Source organism: Terrapene carolina, unplaced genomic scaffold, assembly GCF_002925995.2.
Source record: "Terrapene carolina triunguis isolate 2854851 unplaced genomic scaffold, T_m_triunguis-2.0 Scaffold131, whole genome shotgun sequence".
NCBI lineage: Eukaryota > Metazoa > Chordata > Testudines > Emydidae > Terrapene > Terrapene triunguis.
In genome coordinates, this window is record NW_020664482.1 from 1826233 (window position 1) to 1844929 (window position 18697).

The following is an 18697-nucleotide window of genomic DNA, read 5'->3' on the forward strand; positions in this document are numbered from 1 at the left end:
TTTATAATGGTGTTAAATATACTTAAAAGTGTTTTTAATGTATAAGGGGGGGTCGCACTCAGAGGCTTGCTGTGTGAAAGGGGGCCCCAGTACAGAAGTTCGAGACCCACTGCTTTAGTCTAACTCCGTTACGGGTCGGGAATGGAACAACGCACAGTTATGACTGAAATAGACCCCGTCCCTGCAAACAAGCTTATCTGTAAAACGCCTGAGGGCTTGTGTATGTGGTGCCACCGTGAGCTCAACCAGGCTGAGTGCTCTGGAGAGAGCCCAGCCCCTTCGAGCCGGTGGCCCTGCCTAGACCCTGCCGGCACAAGCTGGAAGTTGGGTTCAACCCATTGTGTTGGCACGTGCGCGTAACCCACATGCTGGTCAGTTCCCCAGGGGGCCCTGTTCAGAAGATATGAGTTATAGCCCCCAGCTCTGGGGGTGGGATGGGGAGGCAGTGTCCTCTCATCCCATAGCCTTAAAGGATGAGTTCCCTGTACACTGAGTGCTGGCCAGGTCAAGCTGGGGAATCTCCAAGGAAGAGCAGCTGCTTGGAAGCCAAAGGGTCAGGAAATGCTTAGGATCTGATGCGCAGGGGCCAGTGGCTTGTGGGAGGAGGCAGTGTCGTCTGACTCACCTTTGTCAAGGAGGGAAGTGCCTGGTATCGCATAGCACTGGAGGCCCTGCTGTGCTGGGTGTTTTCCTCACACTTAGTCAGAGAGGCTTCCTGCTCAGAACGGTTTTCATTCCAGACAGATGGGAGGAAGGAAACACTCTGCCCAGAAAGGGAGACTTGCCGAAGGTGCCATAATGAGTCTATGGTAGAGCCAGCGCCTGCTGAATACCAGCGCCTTAACGACAAGAACATCCTTTCTCTCTCTCTCTCTCGCCTCCCTTCCCACACTCGGCTTGAGAAAGGAGCTGAAACCCGGTGAGATCAGGTGTTATAAATTCCAGACAGAATCAACTGTGTGTCTCCCCACAACACACACAGCTATGGGAGATGTCTTGAAACGAGCGCCTGCTCCTTGCAGCACGTGAAGCAATTAGTTGCAATGTCATGAGTTCAGTTAACAGGAAGGACTGCCACTGTATTTTCACAGTTGATGTGAATACGTCTTGTTGTAATCCAGGTGTAAAGGAAACCGATTTAGCAGGTTTTGTTTTTCTGATGGCCCATGCATTAATCTTGGAGTGGCTGCTTTCCTAAAATACAGACGTTAGCTAAACTATAACGTTTCGGAAATAGTTGGCAAGCAGGTCTCTTAAGATTGAGTTAGAGCAATAGTTTAACTGGTTTCTGCTGCATGCTATACAGATTCTGAATACTTTGTTTATAACTAAGTTTTTGGGATATGATCATCCTGCCACTTAAGATATTAGATTTATTTACAGTTAGCAAATGGTAATCTAAACCTGTTCTGCTCCATCTTCTCCCAGTTATTACATGGAAACGGCTCTCTTCCTTTAAAGGTAGCCCTGTCTTTAGGTGCTCAGTACATAACACCTGCCCTGGGGAGTAATAAAGAAAAGGGTTATCTCTGAGGGCTTGTCCACACTACAGGTTATTTCAGTATAATTTATGTCGCCCAGGGGTGTGAACAAGCCACCCCCTGAGTGATGTAAGTTGCACGGAGCTAAGCACTGCTGCAGGCGTGGTGTCATTCTGCCGACAGAGAGGTCTCTTGTCAGCACAGAGCGTCTTCACCAGATGGGCTCTAGTGCCGCTGCAGTGCTTGTAGGGCAGCCCTAGCTCACCTGTGGGGTGTGAGGCCCCTGCTTCTGTCTCCCCACTTCCCTGCCCCGTCCCCTTTTGTCCAGATGGATTTCTGTCCCCTGGTCCAGGCTGGTCTCTGGGTTTAACTTTTGTCAAGGGGTTATCCTGAGTCTTACTAAACAAGGCTGTACCGGTTCCTGCATAGTGAACGTCCACCGCATCTCTAGTGCTCTCCTGTCCCTCTGCCACCAGTGTTGGAAAATTATCTGCATGCTGTCACCGGAGCTGCCTGCTGATAGGAAACAAAGGGAGCTTTTACTGGGAGGCCGAATCACCAGGGGCTTGGCTGGCAATCTGGATCTGGCTGTCCCGAGGACTGAGTCTAAGAGAAGCAGCCAGAGTCGTTTTGCCTTTGACAGTGCTTCATCCTCCCCTCTCTCTCCAGGAAGGGCCCGAGGTGTGGTGGTGCCATCTGTAAGGCAGCAGCAGGTGAGGTAATACTGGGACAGGTATCTGTAGCCCCTGCTGCTTACCCCTAGGTGCAGCCTCCTTGCTCTGTGTGCCGGGTGAATTCCCCCAGGAGAGTTTCTGCTACTCCACATTTGGAGTGGGCAGTGTCCTGTCCCGCATTGCGTGTTGGAGGCAGAGCACACAGCACTGAGCAACCTTGGCTGTGTCTACACTGCCGCGGGAAGCCGACCTAACGCTACGCAACTACAGCTACGTGAATAACATGACTGGAGTCAACGTACCTTTAGGTCGAGTTACCACGGGGTCGATGGCAGAAACTCTCCTGTTGACTTACCTTACTCTTCTAGTCCAGGGTGGAGTACAGGGGTCGACTGGAGAGTGATCTGCTGTCGATTTGGCGGGTCTTTACTAGACCCGCTAAATCGACCATCAGTGGATCGCTCTCAGAGCATCGATCCCAATCCCGGCTATAGTGTCGACATAGCTCTTATCACCTTAACTTCACTGTGTTCCGTCTCTGCCAACCAGCTAAATAGCTGCCGCGAAGCTCCAGATTGCATGCAGCACAGCACAGTGAGGGGACTAGCATCTGTGGCTACATTCCCGGTAGTAATTGTGCTTTTAACATCAGGTTTATTAACTACTTAATTGCTCAGGTTGGGATTTCCTGCCAACATGCTAATGCTAAATGTCTCTGTGCCTAATGGCTTGAGTTTCACAGTCTCCAGCACCGGACCCATGCTTGCTGATTGTGTAGCCAGTGGCTAGAGCTGTGCGTTGGCAAGGCTTGCTTGGGTCAGAGAAATCTTCGAGTAATAGGAACTGTCTGAGCAGTTCCTAGAATAAGTGGTGGCAAGTCTGCCCCCAGCCTGGGTGTTCTCCAAGACTGCATGGAGAAGCCAACACTCCTTCTCGACCAGCTCCCCAAAGTGAGGAGTCTGGACTTACCAAATCAGCTTTTTGTTTTTTATCTCCTGGGAATAAGTTTGAGTGTGGGGAGTTCCCAGGAACATCTGAAAAAGCCTGTTTGCAACTCACCCAAAAGGTCTTGGGGGGTGCCGGGGATTCCACCCTTTGGTCTCCCTCCCTCCATCTCACACAGCCCCAAACAAATCCTTGTTCTTGAAGGAGCCCCAGTGCATCCACTCCAACACTGCAAAAATCTCTCCTGGAAGCTACTGGAGGCAAAGCGAGCTCGGGTAGAAACATCCCAGCAAGAGAGGGATTTCCATAATCCCCGGCTGCAGGGGGAGGAGTGTCCACATGGTGGAACTCCTGCGGTGCTCTGTCCCACAGAGACACGTCTCCAAATCCTGCCGTGATCCCCTGCCAGGGCTTGCAGCGACCAACTCCAAACTGTATTTCAATTCCCCTGAAGAATTCGGCAGATCCCCCGGATATTGGAAGCTAGTGCTGTAGTGACGGGAGCAAAATCTCTTCCCGTCTACACCCAAATCAGCCGAGCAGCAACAAAGAGTCTCTCTGCCTCTCTTGGCGTGCTTGTCTTCAATGGTTTGCCAGCTGTACCCTGGCAGGGTTCATGGAAATGGTCACATTTGTCAACATACTCTAGGCGACCTAATTGGATTTGATTCTCCTCTGCATGCTCCCTGACCGTGTTCCACTCCACTCTCACCTGTTTGCCTCTTGGGGCACGTCTACACTCCAGTAAAAGAGCTGCGGCATGGTCTGGTGTGGCACACCACAGCAGGCCTGGGTCGGCTGACTTGGGCTGTGGCTCTGGGGCTAGACACTTGGGCAGGAGCCCGGGATCTGAAACCCCGTGACCTGGGCTCCAGCCCCAGCCTGAATGTCCACGCTGCTATCTTTAGCACTGCAGTCCAAGCCCTGTGAGCAGAGTCAACTGAGCTGGGCTCGGAGACTGGTGCGGGGCGTTTTATTGCAGGGTAGGATACCTGTGGAGAGCTCTGGGAGTCCCTGCATATCTGGCTGGAGACAAAAGCTCAGTGTAAACGAATCAGAGTACTTTTATTCCCATTGTGAGAGCACTTCCTAGTTCCAGGAAGCAGGAAAATTGGGAGTGGGTGAAGGGGGAGGGAGACACTTGGGACAAACAATGGGATTTTTTTAAAGTTTCTAAATTGTCCCATAAACCACGTTCTAATTGACAATAAATCTGAGTTAATCATCTGAGCCACTGCAGAAACAGGGAGTGGTGGATTAAAAAAATAAGAATAAGTGTGGAATTCAATGTAGAGGTGGTTCAGCATCTTTAGACGAAACTTCAAATGGTCCTGTGCCGCTGAGCGGCAGAACTTCTCCGAGGTCCCTTCTGGCCTTGGAACCTGTAACGAGTGCTCTGTTGTTTCCTTCCTTAATGGGCCCTGGGGAAAACAGGACTGCCTGCATTGGCCGCAGGATTCTCGCAATAGCTAGGTGTTGGAAGGATAATATATTGAGCAGTAAACCTTGATTTCACTGAACACACAGCCACGCGCGCACACACATGAAAAAACATTCCCACTGATAGCGATTTTTCAGAGGGGCAAAGTAAGAGCCATGCTGCTTGGGAACTTCGACTTTGATTTAAGGATATATACTTGCTGTATTTTGACATGTGATGTTGACAGATTGTGTTTTAATGGTTTTAAAGTTTTAACTCTTTTTGAATCTTAACATCTGTCATTAAATAACTAATGGACCCCCCCTAATTTCCTGCAACTATGAAAATTTAAATAGATAATGCTGAAATAAACATTGATGTCCATCAATTATTTAAAAAAAAATAAATAGAAATGTGAACACTTTCAGCTCTAATTAGTGCTGGTAGAAAACATCAGAAATGAGGATAACTATAATAAAATCTCATGCTTCAGAGCTTCGGCCAATTGCCTGCAGGAGTCAGGAAGGAATGTCTCTCCCTGATGCACAGTTGGGTACATGCATTTGGATTTTCTCACCTTTCTCTGAAGCATCAGAGGTGGGGTAGGTCAGCGCTCTGAGGTGGTACAGAAAATCCTTTCTAGATGCCCAAAAGGTGTCTTGCTCACATGCTCAGGGACATACCAAGTGGGGGCCTCCAGGGATCAGTTCTGGGTCTGGTTCTGTTAAATATCTTTATCAATGATTTAGATAAAGGCATACAGAGTACACTTATAAAGTTTGTGGACAATACCAAGCTGGGAGGGGTTGCAAGTGCTTTCGAGGATAGGATTAAAATTCAAAATGATCTGGACAAACTGGAGAAATGGTCTGAAGGAAATAGGATGAAATTCAATAAGGGCAAATGCAGAGTACTTCATTTAGGAAGGAACAATCAGTTGCACACATACAAAATGGGAAATGACTGCCTAGGAAGGAGTACTGCCGGAAGGGATCTGGGGATCAGAGTGGACCACAAGCTAAATATGAGTCAACAGTGTAACACTGTTGCAAAAAAAGCAAACATCATTCTGGGATGTATTGGCAGGAATGTTGTAAGCAAGACACGAGAAGTCATTCTTCCACTCTACTCTGCGCTGATTAGGCCTTAGCTGGAATATTGTGTCCAGTTCTGGGCGCCACATTTCAGGAAAGTTGTGGACAAATTGGAGAAAGTCCAGAGAAGAGCAACACAAATGATTAAAGGTCTAGAAAACATGACCTATGAGGGAAGATTGAAAAAACTGGATTTGGTTTAGTCTGGAGAAGAGAAGACTGAGAGGGGACATAACAGTTACAAGGAGGAGGGAGGTAAATTGTTCTTGTTAATCTGAGGCTAGGACAAGAAGCAATGGGCTTAAATTGCAGCAAGGGAGGTTTAGGTTGGACATTAGGAAAAACTTCCTAACTGTCAGGGTGGTTAAGTGCTGGAATAAATTGCCTAGGGAGGTTGTGGAATCTCCATCATTGGGGATTTTTAAGAGCAGGTTAGACAAACACCTGTCAGGGATGGTCAATAATACTTAGTCCTGCCATGAGTGCAGGGGACTGGACTAGATGACCTCTCGAGGTCCCTTCCAGTCCTATGATTCTGAGATTCGATACTGACCAACAGATTTGGGGTTGGGAAGGAATTTCCCCCCCATGTTGCATTGGTAGGGGCCCGGTAGCTTTTTGCCTTCCTCTGCAGGATGAGGTGCGGGTTGCCTGATGGGATCATCTGGGCATCTCTTACCTAATGAGTTCTCTGCCATGGCAGGGGCCTCAGGTGTTGGTGGTAGCTTGGTCTCTCCTGTTGTCTGCCTGTGACACAGCAGGTCATTCTTCTGACAGCTGATCTGCTTTAGTCTAACTGAACTCATTGGACTAAACATTGGGGTAATGGGGTGAAATTTAATGGCTCATGATATACAGGAGCTCAGATCAGATGGTCCCTTCCAGTCTTAAATGCTACAAAACTTTATTTGGGAACAGAGCTGAAATTCATAGGCCTGAACTTGATGTGCACTAGCTTCTGCATGCAGAATTTTGTTTCTCTGACAATAAATACTCTAGGGATGTTTAAAGCATGTCCAAACAATGAGGCGCCGGAAGTACAGCGACTGTAAGCAAAGCGGTACCTGCACGGGAACGAGTGCTTGCTTAACGCCTCGACACAAGAACCAGTCACGGTGGAAATGCTAGCCAGGTCACCAGAAACTTTTCCCACTTACACATGGACAAATGCAAGAGTTCAGCCTGCAGCTGTCCCTGTCCCTGGAGAGTCCATGTCACTGAACATAAGAACAGCCAGACTGGGTCAGACCAAAGGTCCATCTAGCCCAGTATCCTGTCTGCCGACGGTGGCCGGTGCCAGTGCCCGAGAGGGAATGAACAGAACAGATCACTGGTTTTCCTTTCCCCAAAGCTAATAGTTCAGTTTCTCTTTACGTGCCAACAGCCTAGGACCTGTGAATAATCCTGCAGTAACAAACAAATGTGTCCCCTCCCAAAGCAGGGAAAGAATTGGTAAACAAGGAAACACACTGTAGACTTCAGACTTCCAAATCTGATACCAAGATGAGAGGACAGGTCACGTCCTTGGTTTCCATGTGCTGGGAATGGCTCGCTGACCGCTTCTGGGGTAACGAGTGTCTGATCAATCGCATGTGTTGTGCAGAGCGCCGCACTCTCATGGCAGGACAGAGCTTGTTGGCAATAAAACCCCAGAGAATTCTCCCGGCTGGACCTGAATCAAAGGAATCGGAGGATCCTTTGCAAGTATGTGCTGTAATTGCTGGCAGCCAGGCAGCAAACTCTCTCCGCCCTCTCAGATGTCTGCAAACATGGCATTTAACCTCTGGCCCAAAGCAACAGCCACCTCCCCAGAGATGTCATCCCTCAATTCCCTACTAGGCCTCTTGCGCACAGCACCCAACCTCGCTCTGTGATTGAGTGCCTCACGCCCAGCGCACCTGGCTCCTTTCTAGCAGAGAGGAATAGAGAATCCAAGCTTTCAACGTGCATCAAATACTCCGCTCCTTTCTCTGTGTGTGTGGATGGCAGCATCAACGCTGGCCTTTCTGGCCTAGCATGGCCATATGAGGGGTAAGCTGAAACCCGCGGCAGGAGGCGTGAAAGCCTCACAGATGTGACATTTCATTGCTGGGGAAGGGAGAGAAGCCTTCTCAAACTGCTCTGTGGAAAGGCCTTTCGCCCCAGATGGTTGAAGAGGCCACGTGAGCGTCCAGGCATGAGCAGCCCTCTCTTTAGAGTTTCCAAGGAGATGAGGGGGGAAAAGGCAGAGCAGTGCCCCATCATCCCCGCCACAAGGAGGGAAGCTTCTGGAAGGGACCAGTGCTCCTCCGAGGAGTTGGAGGTGTGGGAGGAGGTAGAAGCCAGAGCAGGAAAGTGATGGCTAAGGCTGGGAGCTGAGGGGAAGGCTTTCTGCAATGCATGAACAGCAGGAACTCCTCGGCAGCTTTTACTGAAGTCAAGCCTGAGTGAAAGGGTCGAGGGGGAGACGCTGCCACCGCAGAGTGCACCGTATAGCGAAGCAGGGCATCCCTGGGTTACAAAACTGGAAAGGGCCCTAGTCCATTACCATGCAGTTGACTAATGGGGAAGAAGGGTGTGGCTGCAGCTGGCATGCTGTCCATGCAATCGCACATTCAGGGTTGAAGTGCCTTGAGCTTACAATATGGTGGTTTTATTTGCCTTCTAATTTTGGTTGTTTTGAGGACGCCTACAGACAACTCAAAATCACGTCTCATTCGCAATACGCAGTTCTCTTCTCAGGGAGTCTTTGCTCCTAGATGAATCTCATTGTACGGTGGGGGAAGGTGCATGTTCCTTCCTTACTGTTTGTTTATGCTTTAAAATCGGTCTCCATATTTGCTTACTGGAGTAAACGGGTAAATGCTGGCTTCCTGTTACCTTGTACTAGAATGTCTAATGTTACAGTGTTTGCAGAAATTTTAACATTGCAGAACTTTTAAACTTCTGATATTCACACCTTGCCTTAGCCCAAAATGGTTAGCAGGCTTTTCTAAATCCTGCTGTGCCGCGGATCCAGGCACGCCCAAAGCTGAGCTGTTTCTTTTTTAAACGGGGCGTGCACATTTTCACGAGGCTAGTGGCATAATGCCGCCTGCCACTTCCAGCCTTCCCTAGGAGTGGCTTGTACTATTGGGGACCTGTTTGACATAGGTTCCTCCAGCTTGATGGAGGATTCCTACTTTCTAGGTTAAGTCGCAGCCGTCACACTTTGGTGTGTGTTGTTTTGTATCCCGTGTGCTCAGTGAAAGGCGCTGGCTAATCACTCGTGAATCATGCTAGTGGTCTCTAGTAGAGCTGTGCAAATCGGAACTGAGCTCTCCTCTGTGGCTTTGGATGAATCACCATCCTCCAGGAGGACGTGGGCCCCATTGCCGAGCTCCAGCCCAGCCTGGCCCAGCCGCCCCAGCTCTCCCACACTTGCTGTGCCTGCGGCTGTCTTTTGCATTGGCACTGTGGCGGCTGTTGCACCTCCCTCCACCCGCAAACCAGCCCTGCACACAGATCTCTCTCTTCCCACCCCCCCCCGAGAGAACTAGGGCCCCATTCTCCCCCTCGCGCTCCCTGCCTCCATAAACCGGAGTCTGACCCTTCAGGGAAAGTGGGGGCAGCGGCCGGGTAGTTCTGCTGTCCCCACCCCCACAAGGTCAGGCAGACCTGCCTTGGTGCTGCTCCTGCCCTCCCAAGGAATGTCTGTATGCAGTAGCCCCTGTCCTTTAAAAGACTCCTTCTACCCCAGAGCTTGAGGTAAAGGGCCCCTGGGTCCTGGCCGTGGGGGTGCTGCATGGAGGGGTGGCCCCACAGCCTGTCCCCCCACTCCAGGGAAGATTCTGACTGGGGCGTGGCTGGAAGGAAGAGCAGGCTTAACTTTCTGATCCCCTGCAGGTGCTAGCGGGGAGAGGGCCGGACCGCTCTCCCTCGAACAGCTGGGAGGTGTAGCAGGCAAGCCAGCAAGCTCAGGCAGCGTGTGAGGGGAAGGGGGTGTGAGGAGGGGGCTTCTGAGCAAGCGTAGCCTGTCTAATCAAACCAGTCAGACCGACCTGGCTTCAGAGGGTCAACCTGAGTCTGGCTGAGGGCCGATTTTCCAGACTCCAGCTAGCTCCGGGGAAGAGCAGGGCTCTGAGGGGGTGTTCGCTGGAGCAGCAAGGAGTGTTAAATAGCTCTTCACGACCAGGCCAGGTGTTAACAGCTGTTAATACAAAGCCTGGGGTGCCTTTGACCCTGCGTGGCTAATGCCATAACTCCCTGGCTCAGTGTCTGGTGCGTTTAGAAGTTGTACAATGTCTGTTTGACGCAGAATTTTGACCCAGTGCACATCTGGGGCGTGACTTGGTATGGGACAGAAACTCAGACTAAAAGCCACTCTTCTCGGCAAAGTCATAATGGGGCAGCGGTAGGAGATGCTGGTTCGCCAACTCCCTGCTTGTATTCCCTTGCCTCTGCACATGTGTGCAGTAGAAAGGCATACACTCTCCAGGCCTTCCGTCTCCTGCTGGGGAGTGCTGCTTAGGCCGGAGTAGTTCTGTTTGCTTGCTCCACTTGGGGACGATTGGGCTAATGACGTAGATGAGGCGTCACTAACTGAATCCTATGTTTTCTATTTGCAGAGCCTGAAACCGCTCTACCGCACAAGTCATCTGGCCACAATCTGCTCCTACACAGCCCTGGCTGGGACATTGATCCCAACAGAAATATCACTCGGTAGGTAAGGTTAGCTTGGCACCCAGGGAAAGAGAAGGCTAAAGTGGGGGGGAGCTGCCCCAGCAGACAGGGCATTGTACTGGGACTCTGAAGGAGCTTGGCTTTAGCCCCACCTGTGCTGCGTTCTATCCCTACGTCTTTGACTGGCTTTGTGCCAGTAGGCCGGTTGTCACTGTGCCTCAGTTTCCCTGCCATTAAAGTGGGGATGGGGCCTTGCTGGTAACTTGCCTGGCGCTGTACGGATGGAAAGCGCCACACAAAAGCAAGACATTAACTCTGATTTGTGGGACCGTCTCTCATAAAGGCTTCCGTGCTGCCTCGTGCTCATGCCAAGTGCTGTCTGCTGTGCTCAAGCGCTCCGCCAGATCGGCTTAGACGGCCAGCTCTGCTCTGCCTCCGGTTAGCAGAGCCTTCCGTCTGTGTCTTCGCTGCTTCGGCTGGGGTTTGGGTATAAAGCAGGATCACGAATGTGCATTCCCTATCCTGCTGCACAGCCTTAATGGGGCTCTCTCACCTCGTACTGTGAGGTCAGCACTGTACCTTTGCCCGCAGATGACCTCTCCTGGCTATCTCGTGGTAAAAATGCCAGTTCTCTCTCTAAAATCCTCACGCAGACCCTGAGGCGCCGTCAAGCATTAGTTTACCCCACTGTCAAACGCGCCCTTTGGGCAGTGCAGACACAGCTTCAAACACTGAACGTTTGATCGTTCAAGCAGATGCATGGCCAAGCCCAAACTGTGTCCTCATCCAGTGTGCTCTCCATGCTCCCTCACTTGGAGGTCCAAGGAGCTGGCATTTCAAGGGCAGTGGTCAGTCCCAAGCACGCTGTAAAACTCGCCAACCGGTGGTTTGCTTTTTCTGTCACTGGCCTTTATCTGGTTAAGTCTGAAGTGTCCGGAAAAATAGCGTACCCCTTCTTTGTGTTGGGGTTTGTCTGGTGCCTGCGGGACACCTCTTCTCTCGTATCCCCTGAGGCAAAATGCACCAGAACCACAGGTGAGGGTGTGAGGTCCAGGGGACTCTGTCCAGCTGGTGACTGCTTGGAAGGGAGCCCACTGTATTCTATAATTCCACAGCACCAGTAGGACGAACTCTAGTGTCACGGGCAACTTGTATTCTGTTTAGCTAGTGTAGCTGAGAATGCAAGGCAAGTGCTGATGACCCAGCCCGGAGAGCTTCAGGCATTCTGCTGACCTAATGCAAAGAGGGCACAGCAGTCTTCCCCATCCCTCTGCCTTCAAAGCAAATATACCAGTGACTTCTAGCTCACTAAACGTGGGCTGAATTATACCCAGATGAGAGCCTTGCAAAGCCACACCCATCTAAAGGGCCGGTTCCTGCAGAGTTCGTGGGGCTATGGTTTGGTAGAGCAGGTAAAAATAGCTTCAAATACACTTCCAGTCAAATGACTTCTAAAAACTTCTAAAACAAGCTTGGTGCAACCTGAATGGAATTTGCAGGGACATTGTCAGCTTGCAATCAAGATAGAGATTTTAACTTGACAAGGAAGCTCAGAGGTAGGTGTAGCACTTAATGCTTAACTTTCAAAAGCTGTCTTTGTTGATGGACCACTAATTGCTTCAGATGTAGTTAGTTTTTTATAGGTGCTATCCTGAGCATTAAAGCTGTACAAACAATCAAGACTTCCAGCAGAGGTTTTATTCAACACTATTGTCACAAGACCAAGTATTTGCAGCTTAATTCTTTGGTTCAATTTTCCCTCCCATTCTCCTCTCAAGTATCTAAACACTCCCTCGGACTCCTTACGCATTCCCGCTTGTCAGCACCTGTATAAAGAACAGCCTGTTTGTTTCTCAATTTTCATGTAGTTTTCTTCCTCCCCTGTTGTCATAAGACCCACAGAAATGACTGTTTCTCCTAAAGCGTCAGTGACACTGCGTATATCCAGTATTGCATACGCACAAAGTAAACTGACTCAGCTGAGCAGCTGTCACTTACATGCCACCTCTAACATCACTGTAACAATAGTAGCTAGAACATTTTCATTCAGATTTAAGTTGTCGACATTATTTTGGAATCCTAACGTGGTTACATTACAAACCTCTCAAAGGGCTTTTTAAGGAAAACCTTAGCAGAACCTTACAGTAGTAGAGCTGTACAAATAAAAGGATTCGGGGAATGAGAAGGAAAAGTGAAGGTTGGTAATTCAATGTAGGCAGTAAACCTGCAGTAATTTACAAGAAAACTTCTGTATATGCAGAATAAAACCTGAAGCTTTTTCAAGCAATAAATCTGCACCATATTAGAGTTTCTGGCATTCTCACTTCTGAGAGTACTCTGTGTTTGCTCCCTCAAGTTCAAGATTCACTTTCTGCTGAAGCCCCTGTTCTTTAATGAGTACAGTGTGGCAAGTCAAACATACGGCTTTCCTGGCTGTGCTCGCCAGCTGAATGACCTTGTTGTGATGTTTATAGAATTTCAGCTACGTGTGTAATCAGCACATCCAGGAATCTATTAAATTTATGCTTCAAATCAACTGGAGGCAAACCTCTATTAGCCACAGCACAGGGAAACACCAGCAGGCAAACACCTTGGGTTTACCCTGAGAAACAACTCCCGATCTGTGGGAAAGCTCAAGTAAAAGTTCAATAACCAAATGAAATCGCAGTCTGACGTGTACAGACTAGACAGCCAGAGAGCCGTGGATGAATGCGTTTCACACAGTTTACATGCATTGAACTGGATATTGACAAGCCCTCAGTCTTTGCTGCCTGTTTGGCTTTGATATTAAAGCTTGCTGAAGTTTGGATGACATCTTGCCATAGAATTTGCCCCGTCCCTGTGCTGTACTTTTCCCCTATTTCCTATAGTCCAATTACTGACCTCACTGGGGGTATGTCTACACTACAGGATTAATCCGAATTTAGATAATTCGAATTTGGGAAACAGGTTGTATAAATTCGATTGTGCGCGGCCACACTAAGCACATTAATTCGTTTTTTAACCACATTAATTCGGTGGTGTGCGGCCACACTACCCCATTACTTTAACCACAGTAATTCGGTGGTGTGCGGCCACACTAACCCTAATTCGAATTAACAAAATCGATTTAGGCGCTACTCCGCTCGTCGAGGTGGAGTACAGAAATCGATTTTAAGTGCCCTTTAATTCGAATTAACTGGCTCTGTAGTGTGGACGGGTGAACGGTTAATTCGGATTAACGCAGCTAAATCCGAATTAAAGTCGTAGTGTAGACCAGGCCTAAGTGGCAACAGGATAAGGCTTCTAGTCCTGCCATAGCTAAGGGACTGTCAGCCGGTCTGTGACTGCAATATTGTTCGGGTTTTTTTATAAATGAGTGTAAATAAAATTCCATCTTCAACTTCCATCTGCTGAAAGCCAGTAAATTAACAAGTCGCCCCCCCTGCAAAGTATGTTGCAATACGGCAGTGGTGACTAGCTCCCATCTGCTTTGCTTTCCCATCAGTCTGCCTCTGCCCAACCTTTCTTGCTTTGTTACACTCTGTGGTTTGGAAGCAATAAATAGTTTAACAAGGTAAAACTTCATATCTACAACCCCAGGCAAACACACATTCCAAACTTTAGAATCCCAATGAGCCACGGTTTGGAACAACTCTGGGCAACAAATGCGGCTTGCAGATCAGAGTGCGTGCGCAGGCTTGTCGGGTCAAATGGCGCTAAAGCGGAGCATGATATTCCTCGTGCCAGCCCACAAAATATAGATTGAGCTCCCTTCCCCTCTCCCAGCCCCCGGCTCATGGGGCTGTTCCACTAAGTGGGGAAGAAACTGTTCTGATTGAATCTCTCCAGTTGATCCCATTCAAAGCTGCCTTGTCACGTCCCCAAGTCCTCGTGAACATGGGGCCTGTGTTACAGTCTAGTGTGTCCGGCTGGGGCAGGATTAAGGCAGGCAGAGGTACTGCCAAGTTGTGCCTAGGCATTGCCCTGAGGCAGTGACAAACCACAGAACCTTGGCTCTCGTCAAATAAAATCTGTCCCGGCTCTAAACCTTGTAAATATTTAACCAGCGTAACGGAGCCGCACAGCCTGCCAGCAGGTCTGACACATGACCCTACCCCAGTAGCTCAGCGAGGGTGTGGGTGCTGACACCTCCTGCCAGCACCGCTCGGCAGAGCGGACGCTGGTGTGTTGGGTGCCCTCCCTGCTCTCACCCTCTCGTGACTCCGCTGTTGGTGGCAGCAGCCCCCCCACACCAGCGTGAAGGCAGAGTTCTCCCTTCTCCAGGTCAGACGCCAGCCCTGCTGAAGGCTAGCTATAGTGGCCTGGGGGGAAAGAGAATTTGGCTTGCCACAAAGAGTGGTGGTGCGTGGGCCCTGCCGCTTCCCCTCCAAGGAGGGGATGGGGCGGAGCAAAGGGGGCCCTATGGGTATGTCTACAGTGCAAGTAAGCACCCGTGGGTGGCCTGGGTCAGCTGACTCAGGCTCATGGGGCTCTTTCATTGCCCCATAGCCCAAGCCGGGCCGGCCGCAGGTATTTAATTGCAATGTAGGCACAGCCTATGCGTGCTGTGCCTAGGACTCCCATTGCTTGCCCCATCCTTGTGTGTTCCTCCAAAAATGCCTCTGTGCGGGAGTCAGCTGCAGCCCACGGAGAGGCACTGCTCAACTCTGTGCGTCTGAAGTGCACCCAGGGCAGAGGAACTGTTATTAGTCTGGACAAAATAACACTCAGTGTCCATCCGCTCTTATGTTAAGCATGGTATAGAGCCCCTCAGTGTGCTCGCCCTTGTCCCATGCCTTGCAGAACCCTGCCGCCAGGAGGCCTGTGTCAGTGGAAATCAGCCCCTGGCTCATCCGTTCCTCCTCAGGGTGCTGACGGCTAAAGACAACTGGTGCTTTTCAAACCGGTTTTACAAATTAGAAATGGCCTGGTTTTGGAAGCAGTTTGTTTGTGTGCCAGTCTGGGTTTTTGTGAAATAAATTTGGGGCCTTTTCTGGAAACTTCTTTCCAAATATTTTTGAATCCTTTTGTTTTGCCAAAAACCAGGTTTTGGTAAATGAAAATTTTTTGATAGCAATGTAATTGTTTAGATAAACGTGGAAGAAAATAATATTTTGAAATTGCATTGGGGACAGGGGAGGAACATCGGTTGTTCTAGTTTCGGGTGATTTGAGATTTTTCACACACCTAGCTTTTCGTTTTTCAAGCAGCTCTGACTACGGCACACACCTGTGACAGACGCTTCAATGGAACACGAAGAGCAGTTGCAGTGTGGGCTGCCGCTCGTAAAACGAACACACCGATGGATAAATATTAACAAGGCTGGCAGGGCTGGACATCCCTTTCCATCTGTGCTCAACAGCTGTTTATTTTGCCGTCTAGAGAAATTCAACTACAAGACCTACTGGGTTGATAAGTGTTTGGAAGAATCGCCCTTGCCTTTATCTGTATGCAGAGTCTTTTGATCATAACTGCATGTGACAAAACTTTTTTGTTTCATGAACTCTCCTCTTTCCCTGCAGGTGCTTACTAAGTTCGTGAGATGGCCAGCACCACGCAGATCTCCAAAGATGAGCTGGAAGAACTGAGAGAGGCTTTTGCCAAAGTTGGTAAGTAGCTTTTCCTGCTTTTGGTGTAAGAAGCAGCTCATAGAGGTGAGATCCTACCACCTCACTCTTGTCTGCACACTCAGAGCCACCAAGACAGACTGATGGGTTCGTTGTCTCTCTGTCAGCAGCAACACCAGGGAAGTGGTAGGTGGGCTATTGGTGCCATTTTAGTGCCTTGCACTTGTGCCTTCTCGTGTGAACCGTTTAACAGCACCCCCCATGGTGTCGTGGGCAAGCCGGTGGAATACATGCAATGCCTGTTCCTTGGGCAGTCCTGTCTTAGCCAGCAGGTGCAAGGCTGCCTCTGATCCCTTTTTGGCCAGGTTCTTCGTTATCTCCTGACCCCGGTGGAGGTGGAATTCTCAGAACAAACAAACATTATTTTAGGCACGTGACCTGGGTGATGTCTTAGCATTTGTAAGCCTGCCGCGTGCTGTAACCAACTTCAGAGAAAAACCCTCGAGCACAGCATTGAACCTTCCGGACTGGCTAAAACATGGGGGCATAACAAAACTGTGAGCATGCTTCCAGTCCGGCGTCTTTGCTCCTTCTCCCTGGCTCACTCTCGCTCCACCCTTGCTAGAAGTTGGGCACGACCTGTCCTACGGGGATAAGTGAGGCATGGAGTGAGACGTGATGTTTTAGAAAGCAGGTTCCCACGACCTTTGGGATTAGAGCTGGCAGGAAAGCCGCAGCTCCGAGGGTCTGGTCACAGCTCTTAGAGCATGAATCAGCTGAGTGGGGACATCAAACTTGTGGCAATGGGAAGACATTCGTTGGTTAGAAAGGTCATATTGTGACTCTGGTGTATGTACACTGCTGCCCCCTGTTGGATGGATTTAGGCCTGCTAATGCACCTTTCTTAGGGGCCAGGTTATTCTACAGAGATCTAGTGCTAAGTGTCAATGAATTGCGAAGGTGAGCAGGTCTGAGTCCATCTATTAAATTTACCTTTTTAATGGCGTTTCCTTGGGAAGTAAGCAGCATTCAGTCCATGAGGAAGTCCCAGTTTTACACATACTTCAGACTTATTTCAAAGTAGGCAGGGATCCAATTCTTCTCCTTCTATGATGACCGGCCTAGTGTTTCACTTCCAATCGTGTTCCTATAAGCTTTCTCTGTTTCGCTCATGTTTAAGATCAGTCAGTATGAAATCTCTCTGCTGTATGAACATGGTGAGACTATGGTCTAAGGTGTTTTATTGACTGATGGAGCATTCATTTAAAGCAAAATGATTTAAATAACTGATTTTAAACTTTTTTTCGCATTTGTACTTCTTAGCTGTTTTCCTAGAGAGAGGGTTTAATGGTTACCACCTGAGAATCAACACGTTGGTTTGCAACTACATAGAATTTTTACATTGAATTTGGAACTCTTTTGCTAACCGGAAAGATAACTATATCTATACACAGTTAGCTAGCTAATTATAGAACTTAACATATTATTCAGATGGTTAACTTTTACATTTTTGTGTTAGAAAATGGTGAACGATACATTACTTTTACAAGATCAGTTTTTTTTTTTTTTTATGCATGATCTGTTCAGACGGCACTTGGACGAAATTGGAATTCAATTAAAAATGCACAAAACCAAATTTTTATTAAAACAAAACTACCTTAAATGTGCAGGATCTGTAAGAAACAAGTAAGGTTTTCAAAAAATGCATTTGAATTTAAAACTGATTTACTTAAACAATGAATTGAACTGATGGTTTCTGGTTGTGTCCTTTGTGTTGTTTGGATTTGTCTGTCTCATCTGCTCACACCTCATTTTTCCTCTTCCAGTCTCTGAATAAAACAAGTTTTCTTGCTTTTTTCAACACCCAATTGATTCCTCTGCTTTAAATGAAGTAGTCACTGAATTGAGCTAGTTCAGTAGACTGAAGTGAAGAAAATACTTTCTCTCTGAACCTGCAGAAGAGACTGCAGCTGTCAAAAGCTGGCTAATCTCTTCAGCCATCTTTGGTTGGAGTGCTTAGTCAGTGACTTCCACCAGTCCAGGGCTTTGACTTTGGCAGCCACATGTTCTGCTCAATATTTTTATTTCATTGAAATGATTTTAATAATTATAGTTTAGTTTAGGCCTTACCATAGGTTGTCATCGTTCCAAATTTCATTTGAAATGTTTTAAAAAGTAAAATGTATTTTAATTGTAAATAAAAAATATTTGTTTGGCTTTTAAAAAAATATTGATTTTTTTACCCCACCCCATTCACTGATTATTTCTATAAAAACAAGCTGTGGGGGCAGGGAAATTGAAGAGAACAAAACCAAAGTCAGGTACGTGATGCAGAGATCTCTTCTGTTTTAATTCGTCACGTACTGTGTGTCGTGAGTCAGTTTTACTTTGACCTTCCAGGAGGCAGAGGCTTGAACAAACTCAAAATTTAGACATACCCTAAAGACAGAGAGCCAGGCAACAAGGAGCATTACGTACATAATGGCTTTTGTCGTGAGCTCGCTGCTCTTTGATCCCTTCCGAAACTTTTCAGTTCTGGTCTGCAGAAATTAAAATGGCTATTTTGGCCTATGCATTTGTGCATTTCCCCATCTGGTTCTTTTAGCCCTACCCCCAGATATGCTCCAGGTAGGTAGGGCAAAGAGACTAACTGTTGCTGAGCTGAATTTGCAAGGGCAGCCGAAGACTGAGGGCTCCAAGTCAAAAACGATTTTACTCTGGGAGATTCCAGGTCACTGATAATTCTGGAGATAGTCTCTCTTTAGGTAAAAAGTGACATATAAACCTTTTGAAACATCATCGCTATCTTCAGGCAGTTGCAACAAGGGTGACTTAGGAGCTTGTCCTTCAGTATCAGGGAGTAGCCGTGTTAGTCTGTATCCACAAAAACAGC

At 48.3% G+C, this 18697-nt stretch overlaps 1 protein-coding gene across 1 annotated transcript in view; it reads left to right on the plus strand.

Moving 5' to 3' along the window:
* PLS3 (plastin 3) overlaps positions 1-18697 on the plus strand; it is a 79239-nt gene that overhangs the window by 30610 nt on the left and 29932 nt on the right. Inside the window, exons 2-3 of the mRNA XM_026653019.2 lie at positions 10201-10294; positions 15760-15846. Of these exons, the coding sequence (XP_026508804.1) occupies positions 15780-15846 (67 nt within the window). The 5' untranslated portion in view covers positions 10201-10294; positions 15760-15779. The remainder of the gene's footprint in view (positions 1-10200; positions 10295-15759; positions 15847-18697) is intronic.